General features: G+C 47.8%; 1 protein-coding gene across 3 annotated transcripts in view; it reads right to left on the reverse strand.

Annotated features, from left to right (window-relative positions):
• Nucleotides 1-651: 651 nt before the first annotated feature.
• The window catches only part of LOC125620639 (C-C motif chemokine 17), a 30,811-nt gene continuing 12,723 nt past the window's right edge, over nucleotides 652-18,739 (reverse strand). Inside the window, exons 4-6 of one of the 3 annotated variants that reach the window (XM_048816615.2) lie at nucleotides 3,380-3,538; nucleotides 2,761-2,881; nucleotides 652-845 (exon numbers count right to left, since the gene is read on the reverse strand). In XM_048816615.2, coding sequence (XP_048672572.2) covers nucleotides 755-845; nucleotides 2,761-2,881; nucleotides 3,380-3,538 — 371 coding nt within the window. In that variant the 3' untranslated portion in view covers nucleotides 652-754. Of the gene's footprint in view, nucleotides 846-2,760; nucleotides 3,539-18,739 lie in introns of those variants that run through there. The other 2 variants (XR_007352277.2, XM_075118329.1) reach the window with 2 other exon arrangements.

Genomic DNA, 18,739 nt, shown 5'->3' on the forward strand with positions numbered 1-18,739 from the left:
GGGAGGGATGGGACGGGGAGGGATGGGGTGCAGGGGGTTGGAACGGGGAGGAATGCAGTGAGAGGGATGGGACGGGGAGGAATGCAGTGAGAGGGATGGGACGGGGAGGGATGCAGTGAGGGGGTGGGGTGGGGGGGTTGGGACGGGGAGGGATGCAGTGAGGGGAATGGAGGTGCGGGGGGGTTGGGATGGGAAAGGACGCAGTGAGGGGAATGGGGTGGGGGAGTTGGGGTGGGGAGGGATGCAGTGAGGGGGATGGGGCAGAAAGGATGCAGTGAGGGGGATGGGGGCGCAGCCCCATTCCCAGCACCGGGAGACGGGGATACAGACACCTCCAAGGCCTGAGGGCCGGCGATGGGGTGACAGGTGGCAGTTGGCCGCGGGGCACGTGTCCCAGCTGGAGCCCAGCCACGGGAGGAGCGTGAGGAGAAGGGGGCCCCCAAAACCGGACCCTTGGGCCCCATGTCCCCAGGGCTGTGGCCCCAGCACTGAGGGGCAGCGGAACAGTTCCTCTCAATGTCTTACAGGCCCCTGAGGCCACATGACCCACCCAATTGTAACAATCCATCAGTGAGGACAAACCGGGGGCTTAAAACGATTGGTCAGCACTCTCTGTACGCAGAGGGCCACAATGACACACGACACAACTGGTTCCAAAAAACTAAAGATTTAATATATATAACAGTCACGGGTATTTTACATAAATAGAGCAGGGCCAGCGGGCCCCTGGGAGTACAGGGGCAGCTGTTTGAAGTTACTTCTTTTTCCTCAGGCGCTGGATTGCAGTTTGTACCCACTTGGCCTCTGGATCAGCACAGACTTCCCTGTTGTGGAGAGTCACAAACCTGCAATGGGGAAACATTAGGGAGCTCAGTTATTAACTGGTGAGCGAGATCGGGCAGTGTCCTACCCTGGAGTCAACTTTACAAAGGGTTGTGCAGATGTCAGGGGTGTGACTCCCAAGAAATACAATGAATACCCCAGAAAGGAAACCAGGGTCTGAATACATCGGTTTTACTGCTTCGCTGCCAGCCTCTGCTGTCGTATTTGTGCTGCTCGTGGCATACTGCTATAAGGCAGCCCGGCAGAGGTCTTTTGCCTCATGTACCTGGTGCACTCACCAGCTGTCAGCTGGCTAGCATCTGCAGAGGACTGAAGGAGGAGAATTTCCCTGGCTGCCAGGTGGTAACATTAAAATACTTTGCATTTCTATGGTTCCTTTTACCCGAGGATCTCAAAGCAGATTTCATGCTTCCCCTGTGAAGTACTGTAGTTACAGATGGGTAAACTGAGGCAGGGAAAGGTTAGGGGACCTGCCCACAGCTAGTGCAGTGTTTCTTCATCCCAAACCAGTAGGCAATGCTTTGACAACTTCGTAGTTATAACAGTCTCTAGCTCATGCAGCACCTCCTATCCCAACACGCTTCACCCCATACACATACGCTCCCACCACTGGATTGCAACAGCTGAGTTCAGCACACAGTGGTTCAGGAAAGGAAGAAAAGCATGGTCTTAGGGGCTGAGTCTCCTCTCACAGACACGGGTGTCAATCGAGAGTAACTCCGTTGACGTCCGTGGAGTCATGTGTATGTGAAAGGAGAATCGGGTCCTTTGTGGCTGAGTGAAATTACCCAGTTGGTTTAGGCAGGCTGAACGGAGTAACTCAGATTGAAGTCTGCCTGGGGTCCAGTGGTTAACACCCTTATCTTGCCAAAGTGCCACGAGATCTCCAATGACCATAAGGGGTCCGCACCTCGGTTTTACTCCTCAAGCCCTTCCGTCTGATCTGAAATGTCCCCCTTATCAGGAAGCCAGAATAAAGAAGAATCTATGGCTACTTATGACAAGGCTGCTGCTGCTGAATTGGGCCCAGCTCTAATGAGCGTGCGCCCTTTTCGTTTACTCTGCGCTGGTTGGGTCAGGAGTGTAGCCGCTGTGCCTTTAACACCTCTGAAGAGCCTCTGGCGTCTTTGTCACACCCCCTATTGCACAGCCCTATGTACTGGGACGGTGCCTTAAAAATAGACAAGGAGGATGGGGCGGAGGGGGCGATTAGGGAGTCAGCCTGGCTTGAATTCCATGCTCTGCTTTATATAAAGCTTTCATGTAGCTGTAATTAGTGCGCTGCTACTTAAACAGTGTCTTTACGGTAGAGGAAGGGAAGATAAGGCAAGGTGTGGTTATAGCAGATGCCTCCAGGGCTCAGTGTGTAGCACAATGCATGAGGCACCCAGCGCGGCACTGCCTGGAAAGTCATGTCATTCCCGTAAAGTCCCGTTTCATTCGGGTAACTAGTGAGTCTTGACCTGAGCAGTTCCACTGCTTAGCCACATGGGCAGAATGGTCATCAGCCAATCAGATCCCTCTTTTCCTCTGCAGGGTAAGAATTAATCAATACCGGCCCTTGAAATATGTTCCATACATTTGCCTTTTTACAGTACAATTAATAAAATAATTATTTGATTTACACTTGGGGCCTGATTCGCCTCTCAGTCACACCAGTGTCAAGTCGGAACGACTCTGCTGAAATTAATCAGTGTAAATGAGAAGCAACTCCATTGGAGTCATACGGCTGCAAAACCAGCGTGAGATCGGAATCAGGCTCCTCATTACTTAGTGAAGAGGGCAGTTTCCTGGCTAAGTGACCACAGTATGTGATCCTTCCCCCTCACACTTGCACAAGCTGCATGTCCCTGACACACACCTATTCTATCCTCTGTTCACCACAAAGCAAGGCCTGACTAACTGAAGGCTACTTACACCACAGCAGGTCTCCTACACCCCGGAGAGGTCCTGTAGAAACTCCTCAGGTTAACAAAACGAATAGGTCCCTTCGTGACGCTTGTGCAGCAGGTTGTGTCTTCCGGGATACCTCGTGGAGCTTTTGGGGGAAAGGAAACCAAATGAGAAACAATTTCACACACGTTACATCTCTCTAGTGTCCCCACCTTGGTGTAGACGGAAAAGAGCCCGTACTATGAATTCCGTTCAAAGACAAAAATGATGACTTGCAACTACATAGCATCTTCCTAGACAGAAGGAGCCCCAAAACAGCTGGTGAGGGAGTGCCAAATTCAACTTCCCTGGTAGAAGGTGTTTACCCAACATGCTTTGCTACCCATGATGCTGAACACGCTCCTCCTTCGTCCCTACCCTGGGGGCTGCAGGAAGGGTGGCATAAAGAGCCCTGTAGGCCATTACAACACCTACTGGGGAGATCTGGCCATTTTCCAGGCTCTTTGCATCACAAAGCACACAGAATGGGCTATCGAATCTGGCCCTGGAAGTATGATGAGGCTCTCTCTCACCACGACCCCAACAGCACCTCCCCGCACTCCCCACAGCTCTTTGCTGAAAAGGCCTGGCAATGTCCACTGACCTGCATGGGTGCGCTGAAGGGAAAGCCCTAGAAGGAAAATCACCAGAAGAGCTGTGGTCAGGCTGTTCATGATTCTGGGAGGTTTCTCCTCGGCTGGAGAGCTCTGGCCCTGGACTGTTTCCCTGGATGGCTGGGATGAACTGACAGCCTTGGACAGAGCTGCGGAATTTAAACCTGCCCGTGAAGATGTGCAATTCACCCTTTCCCCAGAGTTTGGAGAACTCTGACTTAATTTCTGCAGAAAGCTGAATCTGGTCATTCTTAGAACCCAACCTTGTTTCCCCTTTGTCTGGAGTGAGTCATGACCACGACCATGACCGCACAGTACCAAAGTACTACAATAGTCTTATAACGGAGTCCCAGATAGTCCCCCTAGACACTAGGTCTATCTTGCTGCAATCACAAACTCCTTTTGAGCCTTACCTAGGGTTAGAGCAGACTCTGGCACTGCACAAAAATCCTCAAATTCCTCCTCAGAAGCCAAACTACCACTCTCAACAGACATAGGGTTGAAGCCATCGCCCTCCTGCTCCTCTCCCCCCTTTGCCGCTTTCCCTGCTGTCCACAGCCAAAGCAGGAGAATCAGAGCCATACTCTCTCTGGTTGCGTTATGATATTAGGCTGCTTAGACCTGGCTGAAATGTTATTACCAATTAAAACATCAGCGGGCAGCAAATTTCTGATGCCTACGATTAACAGCCCCTTAAAATCTGCCCACTCAGGGCGAACGTTAGCTAGGGGCACAATCACAGAAAATTCATCCAAAGCTGGAATATTTCAACTTTCGCCAGGAAGTCTGTCCTTTTCCCCTACCAAACTTTCCTTAACCAAAGTGACTTGCGATGCCACATCACTCCAGCCTGAACATTCAGTGCTATTCACTCCAGCACTCTTAAATTCTTCACTACCTTCCCAAGACTCAGTCCTAATATAGTTTATGAGGCCATTCTCCTCCTTTACAATTTCCTCTGGGATCACAGTGGTAGCCTTGGGACTCATGGGGGGGAGGCTGTGGGTGCAGATTGTGGGGCGACCTTAAGTTTGGGGCAATTTGGTTTGATATGGCCAGGAGCCTGACAGTGAGGGCAGGCTGCCTGCCTCCCCTTAGGGCAAGGGGTTTTAAAATCCAAGCTCCCTTAAGGTTGTTTAAGAAAGTTGGGATTAGGTTTATTCCTAGACCCTCCTTCTTCTTAACCTGGGGAACAAGAGGATTTCCCTTCCCCTGGGGTTTGTGCCCCCATGAGCCCTTGACTCATCAGCAATGTCTGCAGCCTCCGAAACTGGGGAAGGCTTTTGGTCACGGATGGCCACTTTTCCCTCATCAGTGACTGTCCACAACAACTGTGCGTGTGCCAACAGATGGAACAGGTTTTCATCGTTACCTTCAGCACCTGCCCCCTTATCCATTTTTTCCATAACATTACACGTCATGCACATATTTGACATGAGTGACGCTGTCAAACATTTTAAGAATTCTGTACTTCAGCTGACGGGACTCAGGGGTAATCTTAAACCTTTTCAGTACCAGATGCACCCACCGGCAGCCCCCCATCAGCTCCCCCCCGACACACCTCCCCCCCATCATCTCCTGCCCGCCAGTGGGCCCCACAGATCAGCGCCTCCCCCTCCCTCCCCGTGCCTCCCGCCCACCGCAATCAGCTGTTTTGCGGCCTGCTCCTGGGGCAAAGTCTGTGAGCAAAGCTCTCGGCTCTTGATTGAAGGCTCTCTTTTTTATGGGATGTTCCCCTATTTTTGCATAATTTCTCAAGGCCTTTTGTGTCAAGACCCTCATACGAACACACACACCCTTGCCTGGCTGCTGCCTGCTGTGGAGCAGTGACGTGCATCCCCAGGGCTTGGGGTGCAGTGGGATCCCGCCTCCTCCCACCTGTCAGCTATGCTCCCTGTTCTGGGCCAGCTCCACTCAGCAGCAAGGAAGAGCTGGAGCAGGAGCTGCCAGCCCCACCAGAGGAACAGGAATAGGGAGTGCGCTCAGCCACGCCGTAATGGCACCTCCAGCCACTGCCTTCAGTGCTGCTCCTCTGTCGCCAGGATCTCTGGGACGCATCCAGAGGACTTCCGGGACCAGAGTCAAGCCGGGGCCATGTGCACACAGAAAAGCAATAGGGCTTGGACCCCAGGTCCCAGCTTAACATGGGCTCAGACCCGCCAGCCCTGCAGGGTCCTGGGACCCTAGGTCCAATCCCTAGGTTAGCACAATTGGTGTGTGGACGCAAGGGGGGAAGGGAGTTAGGCTTGAGCCCGGGCTTCCATTGCTGTGTAGACATACCCTAAGACTGTCCAGTCTGTCCTACCACCCAGGCAAGCTGGACTGAGTAATAAATGGTGACACACAACAAAAGTTGCACAATATTCAGGTTGTTTCCAGTCCCAAGAGACCAGTCACTTACCCCAGATCAATGTGTACCTTAGATCTCACAGCAAAGACAATGCCTGTAGCCAATGCTGTAATAAACTAGGAAAAAGACCTGAGAATTATTTACAGGTTAAAGCAAGCAGACATGTACACACACACATGAATTTCAGTCTGAATCCTAAGAGAGACAGAGTTGTAGCGATCTGTCAATTCAAAGTGTCGTTCAGGGCAGATCCAGAAGGTAGTCACTGGAGATCGCTGGCTTCAGTTTGGTATCTCTGGCCCTGGGAGAGTTCAAACAGCAAAAAGATGGAAAATTTTCCTGTGTCTTTTATTTCCTTCTTTCAGCCTCCCAGTCCCAAGGACAACTTCCTTGCAGGTAGCATTTCCAAGGTGCAACAGGGCCTATAACCAATCCTTTGTAGTGCGATATTCCTTGATGGCCAATCTGATTTTGATAGTCCTTCTGGATGGGCAGGGGGAAACACTCTTCCCATCTGAATTCACAAGTTCAGAGCAAACATTTTCAAAGTTATAAAGCAAACCTTACATATTGCCTTATAGCATGGAATACAGACATTACAGGTGAGATTAATCCAAGCAGCAACATGCCAGCATTTCAGAGACTCTAAACCCTAAATACATTCTTATAAGACTACTACCTGTTTTGAGCAACACCACCACATAAGTGAACTGGTCGGATTGCCAGCTATGAGTTTGTCAGTTCCTAACTAATGCCTGCAGCCTGAGCAAGAGCTGGCACCTGGCCTGCCAGGGACACACGGGAGCCTTCGTTTGTTATATGTGTGTAACGCACTTTGCAAAACGGGGCCTTGATCTTTGAGTGGCACCTCTGGGTGCTACTGCAATATAAATAATAATTTACAAAGCTAGGAGAGCTACGTAGCCTTTTCTTGTAATGTCCCCAAAGTCAGCCTAAAGCACCAGAGTGCATTCGTTACGAGACTCTGCTACATACAACTTAGAGTATGTTCCGTTTCTAGAAGCCTGTGACAAACGTTAGCTTGTTTCTGAAATAGCATGATTCTTGTTTGAATCCAAGCCGACATGTCGAGCCCTGGCCCTGAAGTATGTTTTAATAGGCAGAAATTCCTTTGGAAACCACTTGCGTCGGTGTTAGAATGACCAGGGCATCAGCATCTGGGAGCAGCGAGCGTTTTATCTGGGAATTCTTGACTTGAACTCAGGAGCTAGGCATGATGGGTCTGCCACACACAAAGCGGTCAGAGATCAGGGGATGGGGAGGGTTCGATGGGTCCAATATCTTCCACCAGGAAAATAATTTCCTGTTGGATTTGATTTCATAAGAGATGAATGCTGAATTGTACTCCAGGTGTATCAAATTAGCAAGATAGCACATGTCCCTTCTACAAAAATATCGAAACAAGTTCATGTCATTTGCTTCTTAGGATACTTGCTTGTTTGTACATGTTCCGTTTTGTGTATTTGTACTTAAACCACTAAATTACCCTGAAAATCAGAGGCCCCTTTATTGCAAAATCAGCAAGCACTCATCTCAGCACTTTTCTGCAGCTGCTTCTAGAGATGAATTTTAGAAATGTGGAACAACAGTGCACAAGCTCATCATTCGGCAAACTCCCCCTTACCCCCCATTTCTATTTGATTTAAACCAATTGACTTTTCGAGGGAAAAGGAGGGAAGAAATTCTGCGAAGGATCCCACAGAAACAGAACTGTCTTCTTTAATTCAGCACAGTTGCAACACCTCAATCTGAGAAAGAGGCAGGAAATGAGCTACAGCTGAGATCAGTCTCTCCTCTAAGTATTGTGCAAGGCCTCTTCTAAAAGGTTTTCTAAAAGTGGGATCCTTTTTTTCAAAAGGAAATTATTTCATTTAGCCATAAATGCCTGAAAAACATCACAGATGTGCAGTGTAATTGTAGTTTCTGTGCAGAGTTACTGCCTTTAATGAATTATAATTAATCTTGAGCTGGTGAAAGGTGCCAGACAGACAGTGCTAAATACTGAGATCCTCTGTTTTCCCACAAAATGAGGACACCGCGGGCAGCAGCAGCGCAAGATTCCCCCACATGCTTCCCAGCCAATGTCCATCAAAGAGGCCACCTCACAGCTGAAGGGCAGAAGCTCAATTCCTTGTCTATGCTGAGGACATGCTTCAGCCGTCGGTGGCCAGCAACTGCTGCAGCTGCTCTAATGCAAACCCTTAGAGCAGACAAGCAAAGTGGCCGATCCCAACAGTGCAGCTACTCCCGGTTCCAAGCAGAGGTAAGCTGCACCCAGGCAAATCATAGTTTTCCAGAGCTACAAGTTTGCATCTTTGCAGCTACACCAGTGGCTGGAATCGAGGCAAATCCACAGTGTAAACAAGGCCTTCATCTCTATGACCCTTCAAATCCTTAGAGAAACAATTGGGTGAGGTAATATCTTTTCTTGGAGCGATTCTGCTGGTGAGAGAGACAGGCTTTCGAGCCACCCAGAGCTCTTCCTCAGGTCTGGGAAAGGTACTTTGAGTGTCACAGCTAAAGGTGGAACAGATTGTTTGGCGTGAGTAGTTAGCACGTATGGTAACGGACCAATCAAGGTAGAGTGGCCAGTTAATACCTCTGCAGTCATAGGATAAAAGAGGGGGTTAGTGGGTTATAGATTGTTGTAATAAACCATAAATCCAGTGTCTTTGTTCAGTCCATGGTTTTCAGTGGTTTGCAAAGTTACAAATTTAAACTCCCAGGCTGGTCCTACCTTCATAGATCCAGTAACCACCCCAACCACACCAAGAAAATTGTTATCTACAGCCAGGCAAACAGATACCGTGGAATATGCTCTGAGGAGAAAGTCCTGGATACACCTTAACACACTCAAAATCACCTTCACCAAACAAGGATGCTCTACCAGAGAAGTAGATCCCATCATGGAATGGGCTACCCAAACACCCCAAGAGAACTTGCTTCAATACAGAAATAAACCCCACTCTGACCGCACAGCCCGAGTTGTCACTGTGACGTTGCACTCCATATGTTTTATGGAAATATGTTTATAGGGGTGAATATGATGTAACTGGAATATGCTTTGTGCAAAAGGTCTCTTGTAAGGTATCATTACAAAGCTTATAATCTACTGAATATATCCTATTTGTATGAATGTATCATTCATGTATCTGAAACTAGAAATATGAAGTATAACTCTGAGGTCCTATTGTAATTATGCAAAGTGTGAGCCATTAATGGTGGTTTAGAATCCTGATGGCTCTGTTTACTTGCAAGGACAATTGGTTGTAAATGGCTCTGTTTACTTGCAAGCCTTCCCGTGTAGTGTAGCCCAGCCAGTGGGTAATGAAGAAGGAGGTCTTACAGTGACATGTGACCATGTCACCTGATACTGGAATCTATCTTAAACCTGGTGCTTTTCCAGTCAGAAGGAGGGGTGGGGACCCAGAGAAACAAAGGATTCCCGCCTTGTGTCAAAGAGATAAAAGGAGGTGGAACAGGACAAAGGGGGCCAGTCATGAGAAAGCTCCTGTTTAACACCTAAGATGTCAGCTGAAACTAACAAGGGCTGTACCAGGGGAAAGGATTGGGCCCAGACTAGGAAGGAGTCTAGTCTGTGAAAGAAACTTATTGGAACATCTCTGCGGGTGATATTACTAGTAATCAGTTTCTTAATGTACAGTATTAGGCTTAGACTTGCACGTTTTGTTTTATTTTGCTTCGTGACTTACTTCGTTCTGTCTATTACTTGAAACCACTTAAATCCTACTTTTTATATTTAATAAAATCACTTTTGTTTATTAATGAACCCAGAGTAAGTGATTAATACTCGGGGGGGGGGGGGCAAACAGCTGTGCATATCTCTCTATCAGTGTTATAGAGGGCAGACAATTTATGAGTCTAACGGATTTATTTGGGGTTTGGCTCCCATTGGGAGCTGGGTGTCTGGGTGCTGGAGATAGGTACTTGCTGAGCTGTTTTCAGTTAAGTCTGCAGCTTTGGGGGCGTGGACCAGACCTGGGTCTGTGTTTGTAGGTGGCTAGCATGTCTGGCTCAACAAGGCAGGGAAAATGGGCTCAGTCCCAAGCTGGCAGGGAAAATGGGCTCAGAGGTAATTTCAGCATGTCAGGTGACAGTACCAAGGGGTATTTGTGACCGAACCTGTCACAGTCACCTACCATCCCACACTGGAACCCATTTGGGGTATCATCAAACAACTATGACCCATACTCGATGGGGACCCCATCCTGAAAGAAATCTTTCCTGACCCCACTTCTGGCCTTCAAACAAGCACCCAAGCTCTCTGAGTTCATCATCAGAAGCAAGCTCCCCACAGACCAAGACACACCAACTCAAAGCAGCATCAGAGCCCCCCAGAGCAACCAAAACCAAAAAGAACTACACTCACTGATTACTTCATATTGGGCCAGAATCTCAGCTGGCATAAATTGACATATTTCCATTGACTTCACTGAGACCTCAGGCAGCCCTTTGTATGCAGCACCTTTTGCCCTTCTCCAGATGGCCAGTGAATTGGGAAGGCCCCTAGTCAGAAGAGGACTGCCTCCCTAGATAAGGGGTTTTCCATGTAGATTCCTGGAGGGATTATGGGAAAACCCCTGTGGGACTGGAAGCTCAGCACTCCCCACAAAACTACCCTTTTCAGTGCCAGAAATCTCCACTCACCAGGACACGCTCTCCATGCAGCCCACATTCTGCTAAGCCCCCTCTCTGATCCCAGCATACAGTCCCTCTTGGGACGGGGGTATGGACGGGCAGACATACACACACACACACACACACGCACAATGTATCCCATGAATTAAAATTACATTTCATTCATGGAATAGTCCCTACGCTGCTGCTGATCTCAATAAATGAGCAGACACCATTCTATTCCTTGGGAAAATGAAACTAGAGACTGACGCTGTAAAAACAGATTCCTGTTTCATAAGGCTGGACAGCAGATCCTCTTTGCTGCTCTGGCTAATGGTGCCATCATGTGGCCAGTTCTGTTTACTAATGGAAAGCTTCCATACATTAAACATTTTTTCTGTGTAATTCACCCTTCCTCGCTTTGCTACAGTATTAGCCAAAGCTTTGCCCAGATCTTTGCTACTGAGGAATGGACCCCAAACACACTCTGTTAAGCTGAAACTGGAAAACTGGCAACACTGGCACAGAAATCCTAAATTCCAAGCTACCCAAATCAGCCTCAGACATCCCTAAAATCCTCTACCGAGTGTGGGAATTCCCAGTCACTCTGCCAACTCCTGGATGCCTTCGTTACACAAGGAAACACCTGTTCATATACATTTCTGTTCTGGGAAAACTGTCACTGATTTCTCCCAACTCCTGATGGATGACATAGCAAAAAGAGATGATAACAAGTCCATGGAGCTTGAGACATTTGCAGAGATGACTCCACTTGACTTCCAGGGTGGTCATGTGAATTATGCTGGATGGAATAATTGTAGATGTGTAAATATAGCAGAAGCCAGACCTCTAGAGGAGGAGGAGCAGCCAGCAATATATCATGCCCTAGCTGATAGTCAGGGAGCAGTCTACCAGACTGCCAGACCTTTCATGGTATACGGATGACAAAACAGATGTGTGGCATACAGCCGTCAGTCACAAAGCAGCTACCACAAAGTGCATGGCTGCAGATGAAACTGGGATTATAAAAATGGTGACTGAAGGAATGACAAATGCTTTTTGCATGGCAACTGGAACAAGGCCAGACAACAGCCAGCCGTTTATGAACATTGCAGTGTCTACTGGGGCCTCACCTGAAACTGAGGCAACTTTGTGCATGATAAGAGAGAATGGAACACAAGAAATCAAGCAGTTTGGAACCGGTAGGCTGCAAAGGGGTGAGATAGACCGCTTTGATCCCATGAAAGGCATAATCTCAAATCCATAAGCACCATCTCCATGGGTGCTCCAGGGCTGGGGCACCCATGCGAAAAAAATAGTGGGTGCTCAGCACCCCCATGGATCAGCTCCTTCCCCTTTCCCCCAGCCCCTTCCGCCCACCACAATCAGCTGTTCAGCAGTGTGCAGGAGGCACTGGGGGCGAGGGGGAGTATTGGGGGAAGGAAGAGGTGGGGTGGGGACGGGAAGAGGCAGGGTGGAGGCGGAGCAGGGTTGGGAAGGGGCTGGGGGTTTAGAGGGAAGGGGTGGAGTAGGGAAGATGCGAGAGATTCCAGAGGACGGGAAGAGAGCAAATATAGTGCCCATCTATAAAAAGGGACTTGTCAAGAACAAATTGTGTCAAACCAACTGGATAGCTTTCTTTGACAGGGTAACAAGCCTTGTGGATAGGGGGGAAATGGTAGACGTGGTATATCTTGACTTTAGTAAGGCTTTTGATACTGTCTTGCATGACCTTCTCATAAACAAACTAGGGAAATGCAATCTAGATGGAGCTACAATAAGGTGGATGCAGAACTGGTCAGAAAACCGTTCCCAGGGAGTAGTTATCAGTGGCTCACAATCATGCTGGAAGGGCATAACGAGTGGGGTCCCGCAGGGATCGGTTCTGGGTCCAGTTCTGTTCAGTATCTTCATCAATGATTTCGGTAATGGTATAGAAAGTACACTGCGGATGATACCAAGCTGGGAGGGGTTGCAAGTGCTCTGTCCAGTTCTGGGTGCCACATTTCAGGAAAGATGTGGACAAATTGGAGAGTCCAGAAAAGAGCAACAAAAATGAATAAAGGTCCAGAAAACATGACCTATGAGAGAAGAGTGAAAAATTGGGGTTGTTTAGTCTGGAAAAGAGAAGACTGAGGGGGGACATGATAACAGTTTTCAATTACGTAAAAGGTTGTTACGAGGAGGAGGGAGAAAAAAATTCTTAACCTCTGAGGATAGTACAAGAAGCAATGGGCTTAAATTGCAGCAAGGGAGGTTTAGGTTGGACATTAGAAAAAACTTCCTAACTGTCAGGGTGGTTAAGCACTGGAATAAATTGCCTAGGGAGGTTGTGGATTCTCCATCACTGGAGGTCTTTAAGAGCAGGTTAAACAAACACATGTCAGCAATGATCTAGAGAATACTTAGTCCTGCCATGAGTGCAGGGGACTTGTCAAGGTTCCTTCCCCACTCTGAACTCTAGGGTACAGATATGGGGACCTGCATGAAAACCTCCTAAGCTTATTTTTACCAGCTTAGGTTAAAACTTCCCCAAGATACAAACTATTTTACCTTTTGCCCTTGGACTTTATCGCTGCCACCACCAAACGTCTAACAGATATACAACCAGGAAAGAGCCTGTTTGGAAACGTCTTTCCCCGAAAAATCCTCTCAAACCCTATACCCCCTTTCCTGGGGAAGGTTTGATAAAAATCCTCACCAATTTGCATAGGTGAACACAGACCCAAACCCTTGGATCTTAAGAACAATGAAAAAACAATCAGATTCTTAAAAGAAAAGAAAAAGTAAAAGAATCACCTCTGTAAAATCAGGATGGTAAATACCTTACAGGGTAATTAGATTCAAAACATAGAAAATCCCTCTAGGCAAAACCTTAAGTTACAAAAAGACACGAAAACAGGAATCTACATTCCATTCAGCACAGCTTATTTTATCAGCCATTTAAAGAAAACAGAATCTAACGCATCTCTAGCAAGATTACTTACTAAGTTCTAAGACTCCATTCCTGTTCTGTTCCCAGCAAAAGCATCACACAGACAGAGAGAGAGACTTTGTTTCTCCCTCCCCCCAGCTTTTGAAAGTATTTTAACCCTTTACAGGTGAAAGTGTTTTTCCTCTGGCCAGGAGGGATTTTAAAGGTGTTTACCCTTCCCTTTATATTTATGACAGGACTGGGCTAGATGACCTCTCAAGGTCCCTTCCAGTCCTATGATTGCACAGATGCTCCTCAGTGACTGGATTGTGAAGTGTGAACAGAGATTGTCCCCTGGTTGTGAAGTGCACTGTGCTGGCAGGTTTCACGACATCACACGATCAGTCAAAGTAGCACTTGGCAGCCATTCTGCAATAGCAAGGCAGCAGATCACAAGGAAGCAGATTCACACATGTTCTTGCATGTTGCTCATGCAAAGCAAGCCCTTAGTGTAAACAGGGTGCTCACATGGACTTTGGACTCGGCTGCTGCATCAAGGTGCCCAAGACACTGCTCTATCTGTGGGGTAGATCAATGCTATTTCAAACCAGGTGTTGGCCAAAAGAAGAGAGTCAGTCCCATGCACAGAGGGGCTATGGAGCTGGGAACAGACAGGTGTCTTATGCTGCCAAACATTCATGCTCTCGGTGGGTGTGACTCTACTTCCGCTTGCAGTGGCATGGGGGAAAAGAGATGGCTGAAGACAGCAGCTGAGCACCAGAGCAGTGGGTGGAAGAGTTTAAAGCACTGCTCCCCCCGAGCAGCAGGAGTGGGGGGCAGGAAGGAGAGCTCCGGAATGCCTCTCACACCCCACCGCAATGCCCAATCCCAAGGCTCTGTGTCTAGGGCATGCACTGAGACTGCTTGTTCTCAACTCCCCACCCCGGGCTTGGGTGTGAGGCTGTGGCCTGCATTAACGCGGTCTGTTGCATTCCCCACCTTGACCTCACTACCTGTGACGTTCACAAAGCAAGCCCATTCTCAGCTCCCTCACAGTCACTGGGCTATTCGCTTGTAATATGGACCGGGCATCCCTTGTCTCAGCAGCGTGGCACAGGTCCACAAAGGGATGACAATACTCAGCGGCGCCATCCCTAACTTTCAGCTGCCTCGAGACATCTAAACACCCCACTGGGGGTTCCCCAAGCCTGTATCAGGCACTGAGGCTCCTTTGTCAAGGCACAGGGAGAGAGAGGCACCAGAGAATGGGATCCACAAGAGCCAGCACGGAACCACCTGTGCCAACCACTGGGAGATGCCAACAAGAGGGGTTGTGCTAAGCCCTGCCCCTTTCACGGAGTTCGGTGCCTGTCTCGGATTGCGATCCACAGCCAGGAACCCCGAAATCGTTTATTGTGCAATTGTCAGGTACCTGCCTAATGCCTGCAGAACAGCCTAGGGGAGAGGGGGAAGGAGGCAGAGGCCTCTGTCCTGTGTTACGTTTACCCAGTGGTTGGGGTACCCACTCACTGTGCTTCACCCCCCACACACACCCTGATGAGAAGGGATTTGAATAGGGCTCTCCCGATGCCCAGGTGAGTGCCCTACTCCTTGGGCATGGGCATCCCTCAGCTGTGCCTCCTGAAGCTGTTCCACCTGAATTAAATATTATTTGGGCCTTGTTCAAATCTCCCCCCTGCCTGTTAGGAAGCGGTGTGAACAGGGATTTCTTCTCTCCCAGGTGGCTGTCCTCCGAGATGGGACATCCCCTCTTGCTCTCCGGAGGCCGTTGCCTTCTTGGGACAGAGAGAGGATTTGGAGAGGAATCACCCACCTCTGACCCTCCCTGGGAGCGGGGAGACCCCTGTTCAAACCCCTTTACAAAGGAGGGGTTTGAACTGGGGTATCCCACCACCTGGGTGAGCATCTGAACCAGTGGGGACACAATACCGATTCATGTTTTCTTTGGCCCCGATCCATATTTAATTAAAAGTGCAACAGCCCCTCACAGAACAGCCCATTGTTGAGCGGCATGGGCACTCACCTTAGGGCAGAGACAGCTCCAGCTTCTTCCCGGTGTCGGGGCTGAAGTGGGCAGACACAAAATTGAGGGTGGGGGCTGCGCTAGCCATCTTGTGGGCACACATACGGAGTTATTTTTTTAACAATACGCACTTAAACGTGTGTTTTATCTCTGTTATCCTCAAAAGGACAATGAAAATATATACAGACAGATCGGTTTTAAACTCAGTCTCTTGCAGGTCACTGGGGCAACATTTATTCACAGAAAATCAACAGGGAAAAAAGCTAAGCCAATTCATACATACATACATACATACATACATACCAATAAGCAAATGCAAACTTCTGGGCAAAAATTACTAGTTAAATAATATCAATAGCTAATTACTTTAAATCAGAGACTGTACAGTATTATATTTTTAAATTAGTCATTTTCACATGCAAAGAAAACAAAACAACACACAGACTATTTAACGCAAAATAAACAACTGACCAAAACTAAGTACACCATTGTTCCCCAGACAATCAGGCCCATGTTTCTACTCCAGTCAAATCAAAACCCAATCAGTATTTCTCAAACTTAACAAAACACTGCTATTTTGAGTACATAGTTGCATTATCAGCTGTATTTAGAAGCTTTCTGCCAGTTTTGGTCAACATTAAATTGTGTTTCTATGAGTCATGTCCCTTTGGGGAAGTTTATTTGTTTTTCCAGCTTGGATGCCAGATAACATTTAAACATTACATGATATGAAAAAAACTGCACCAATTCCAGCAGCTACATCCATCCAGTTATGCAATGAAATTTTTCTAGCTTGCGGGTTACCCTAACTCAGTGGTTCCCAAACTTTAACAACCTGTGAACCCCTTTCACTAAAATGTCAAGTCTCACGAACCCCCTCCTAAAAATGAAGGAATATTTCCAGGATTTTCTCCTTTACCTGAACATAAAATAAAAGCAGTGATCTTGGAAATATAAAATTTGTTTTTATGACATGCTTATTACACACTATTTATTATTATTATTTATCATTACAGTATTTTTATTACATTATGAAACCGGCAACACTCTTCCAAGATCTCACTTTCGTAGCTTGTATCACTTTGAATAAGCCTGTTATAAGACAAGGCTCCTATGTTTCCTCAAGGAATATCAGATGTGAAACAGCATGAAGGTATTTAAGAAGCCAACTCAAAAAGATCCTCCTGCACAAACATTCAGGTCTTGAGCAGTCCAAGCAAACAATGCATGTTACAACAAAGCTTAAACTTGTTCTTCATAATAATTTTGAAAACAACACTAGCTGCCTATTTAATTTTAAAAACAGCAAAAAATATCCACCTCCCTTTCCATTTCTTATACGGAGTCTTGAAGTTTAAATCTCCTCAATGTGATAGATATGCTTGCTTTGATCTGCTTAGCTCTTGGAAGTCCAGAGGCTCCGGGCTGCTGGCCCGTGCTGCCTGGGGTCCCGAGGGACAGCTCTGTCCACCATTAGAGAATTTCTTCCCCCCGAGAACCTCCTGTAACATTTCACGAACCCCAGCCCTGGAGCACCCACGGAGATGGTGCCTATGGATTTGACATTATGCCTTTCATGGGATCAAAGCGGTCTATCTCACCCCTTTGCAGCCTGCCAGTTCCAAAGTGCTTGATTTTTTGTGTTCCATTCTTTCTTATCATGCACAAAGTTGCCTCAGTTTCAGGTGAGGCCCCAGTAGACACTGCAATGTTCATAAACAGCTGGCTGTTCTCTGGCCTTGTTCCAGTTGCCGTGCTAAAAGGATTCGTCATTCCTTCAGTCACCATTTTTATAATTCCAGTTTCATCTGCAGCCATGCACTTTGTGGTAGCTGCTTTGCGGAGCTTTGTGGCTGACGGCCACACATCTGTTTTGTTATCCATACACCAGCAAAGGTCTGGCAGTCTGGTGGACTGCTCCCTGACTATCAGCCAAGGCAGGGGTCGGCAACCTTGGAGAAGTGGTGTGCCAAGTCTTCATTAATTTAAGGTTTCGCATGCCAGTAATAAATTTTACGTTTACAGGGGCTCCCTGACGGAACCCCAGACAGGCAGCGGGCTGAGCGGGCTGGTGACCAGGACCCCAGCTGGCAGGGGGCTGAGCGGCTGGAACCCCAGACCAGCAGTGAGGTGAGCGGGGCCGGCGGCTGGTATCCCAGGCTGGCAGCAGGCTGAGCAGGGCCAATGGCCAGAACCCTGGCTGGCAAGGGGCCAGTGGCCGGAACTCCAGACCATCAGCGGGCTGAGCGGGGCTGGCGGACAGAACCCTAGACCAGCGGCGGGCTGAGTGGGGCTGGCAGCCGGGACCCCAGCTGGCAGCAGGGTGTCAGTAAAAATCAGCTCGCTTGCTGCCTTTGGTATGCGTGCCGCAGGTTGCTGATCCCTGAGCTAGGGCATGATATATAGCTGGCTTCTCCTCCTCCAGAGGTCTGGCTTCTGCTACATTTACACATCTACATTTACTCCACCCAGCATAATTCACATGACCACACTGGAAGTCAAGTGGAGTCATCTCTGCAAATGTCTCAAGCTCCATGGACTTATCTCTTTTTGCTATGTCATCCACCAGGAGTTGGGAGAAATCAGTGACAGAGTTTTCCCAGAACAGAAATGTATCTGAACAGGTTTTTCCTTGGGTAACGAAGGCATCCAGGAGCTGGTGGCGTGACTGCCATTCAGTGCATTCTGTGCTTCCAGTCTGTTTTCTCTGTTTGTCTTTTCCGCATCTTCACATGCTTCAATGCATGGTCAAGCTTTCTCCAAGATGCTTCTCGTCACATCTGGGAGAACATCCTTGTTCATGGAATTGCCAAGTGCCATCCACTTCAAAGTGATTCATTGCCTCATTCATCAGTTTGTGGATTCTAACACCACAGATACATGCTTTTCCTCTTAGAGCACGGCTGATGACAGAAGCACCATAGATGTTGGCTTCCACACAGATGTCTTCCAACCCACTTTCCTGCATCACACTGCCTCTATCACCCATGGCATTTGCTGCACAATACATGCCTCCCATCTCAAGGTGGTCATTGTTAAATTCATTTTGATTCCTCCATTTCATCAACTGTGCTTTGCAGTAAATTGCTTCATCATACACAACATCGGACCAGTCTTGGCCCAGAAAGTGGAACATATCCTGAAAATATTTCACCCTGGTCTACACAGTATTAACATCAGTTGTCAGTGAGGGAATCACTGGAGAGTAGCCAATATTAATAAAATGTCAAAGAGCAGACGGAAAAACTTTTCTCATATCAGTCCTTTCTACAGATAATGACCAATATCTGGATGGATTACATAGTACAAACAAGTTCATACTGTCGTGTGACTGCAGACTTTTGCTTTAACCGAAGACAAAAAGGTAAACGAAAATGCATAAA

Source organism: Caretta caretta, chromosome 12 (genome assembly GCF_965140235.1).
Source record: "Caretta caretta isolate rCarCar2 chromosome 12, rCarCar1.hap1, whole genome shotgun sequence".
In the NCBI taxonomy this organism is placed as follows: Eukaryota; Metazoa; Chordata; order Testudines; family Cheloniidae; genus Caretta; species Caretta caretta.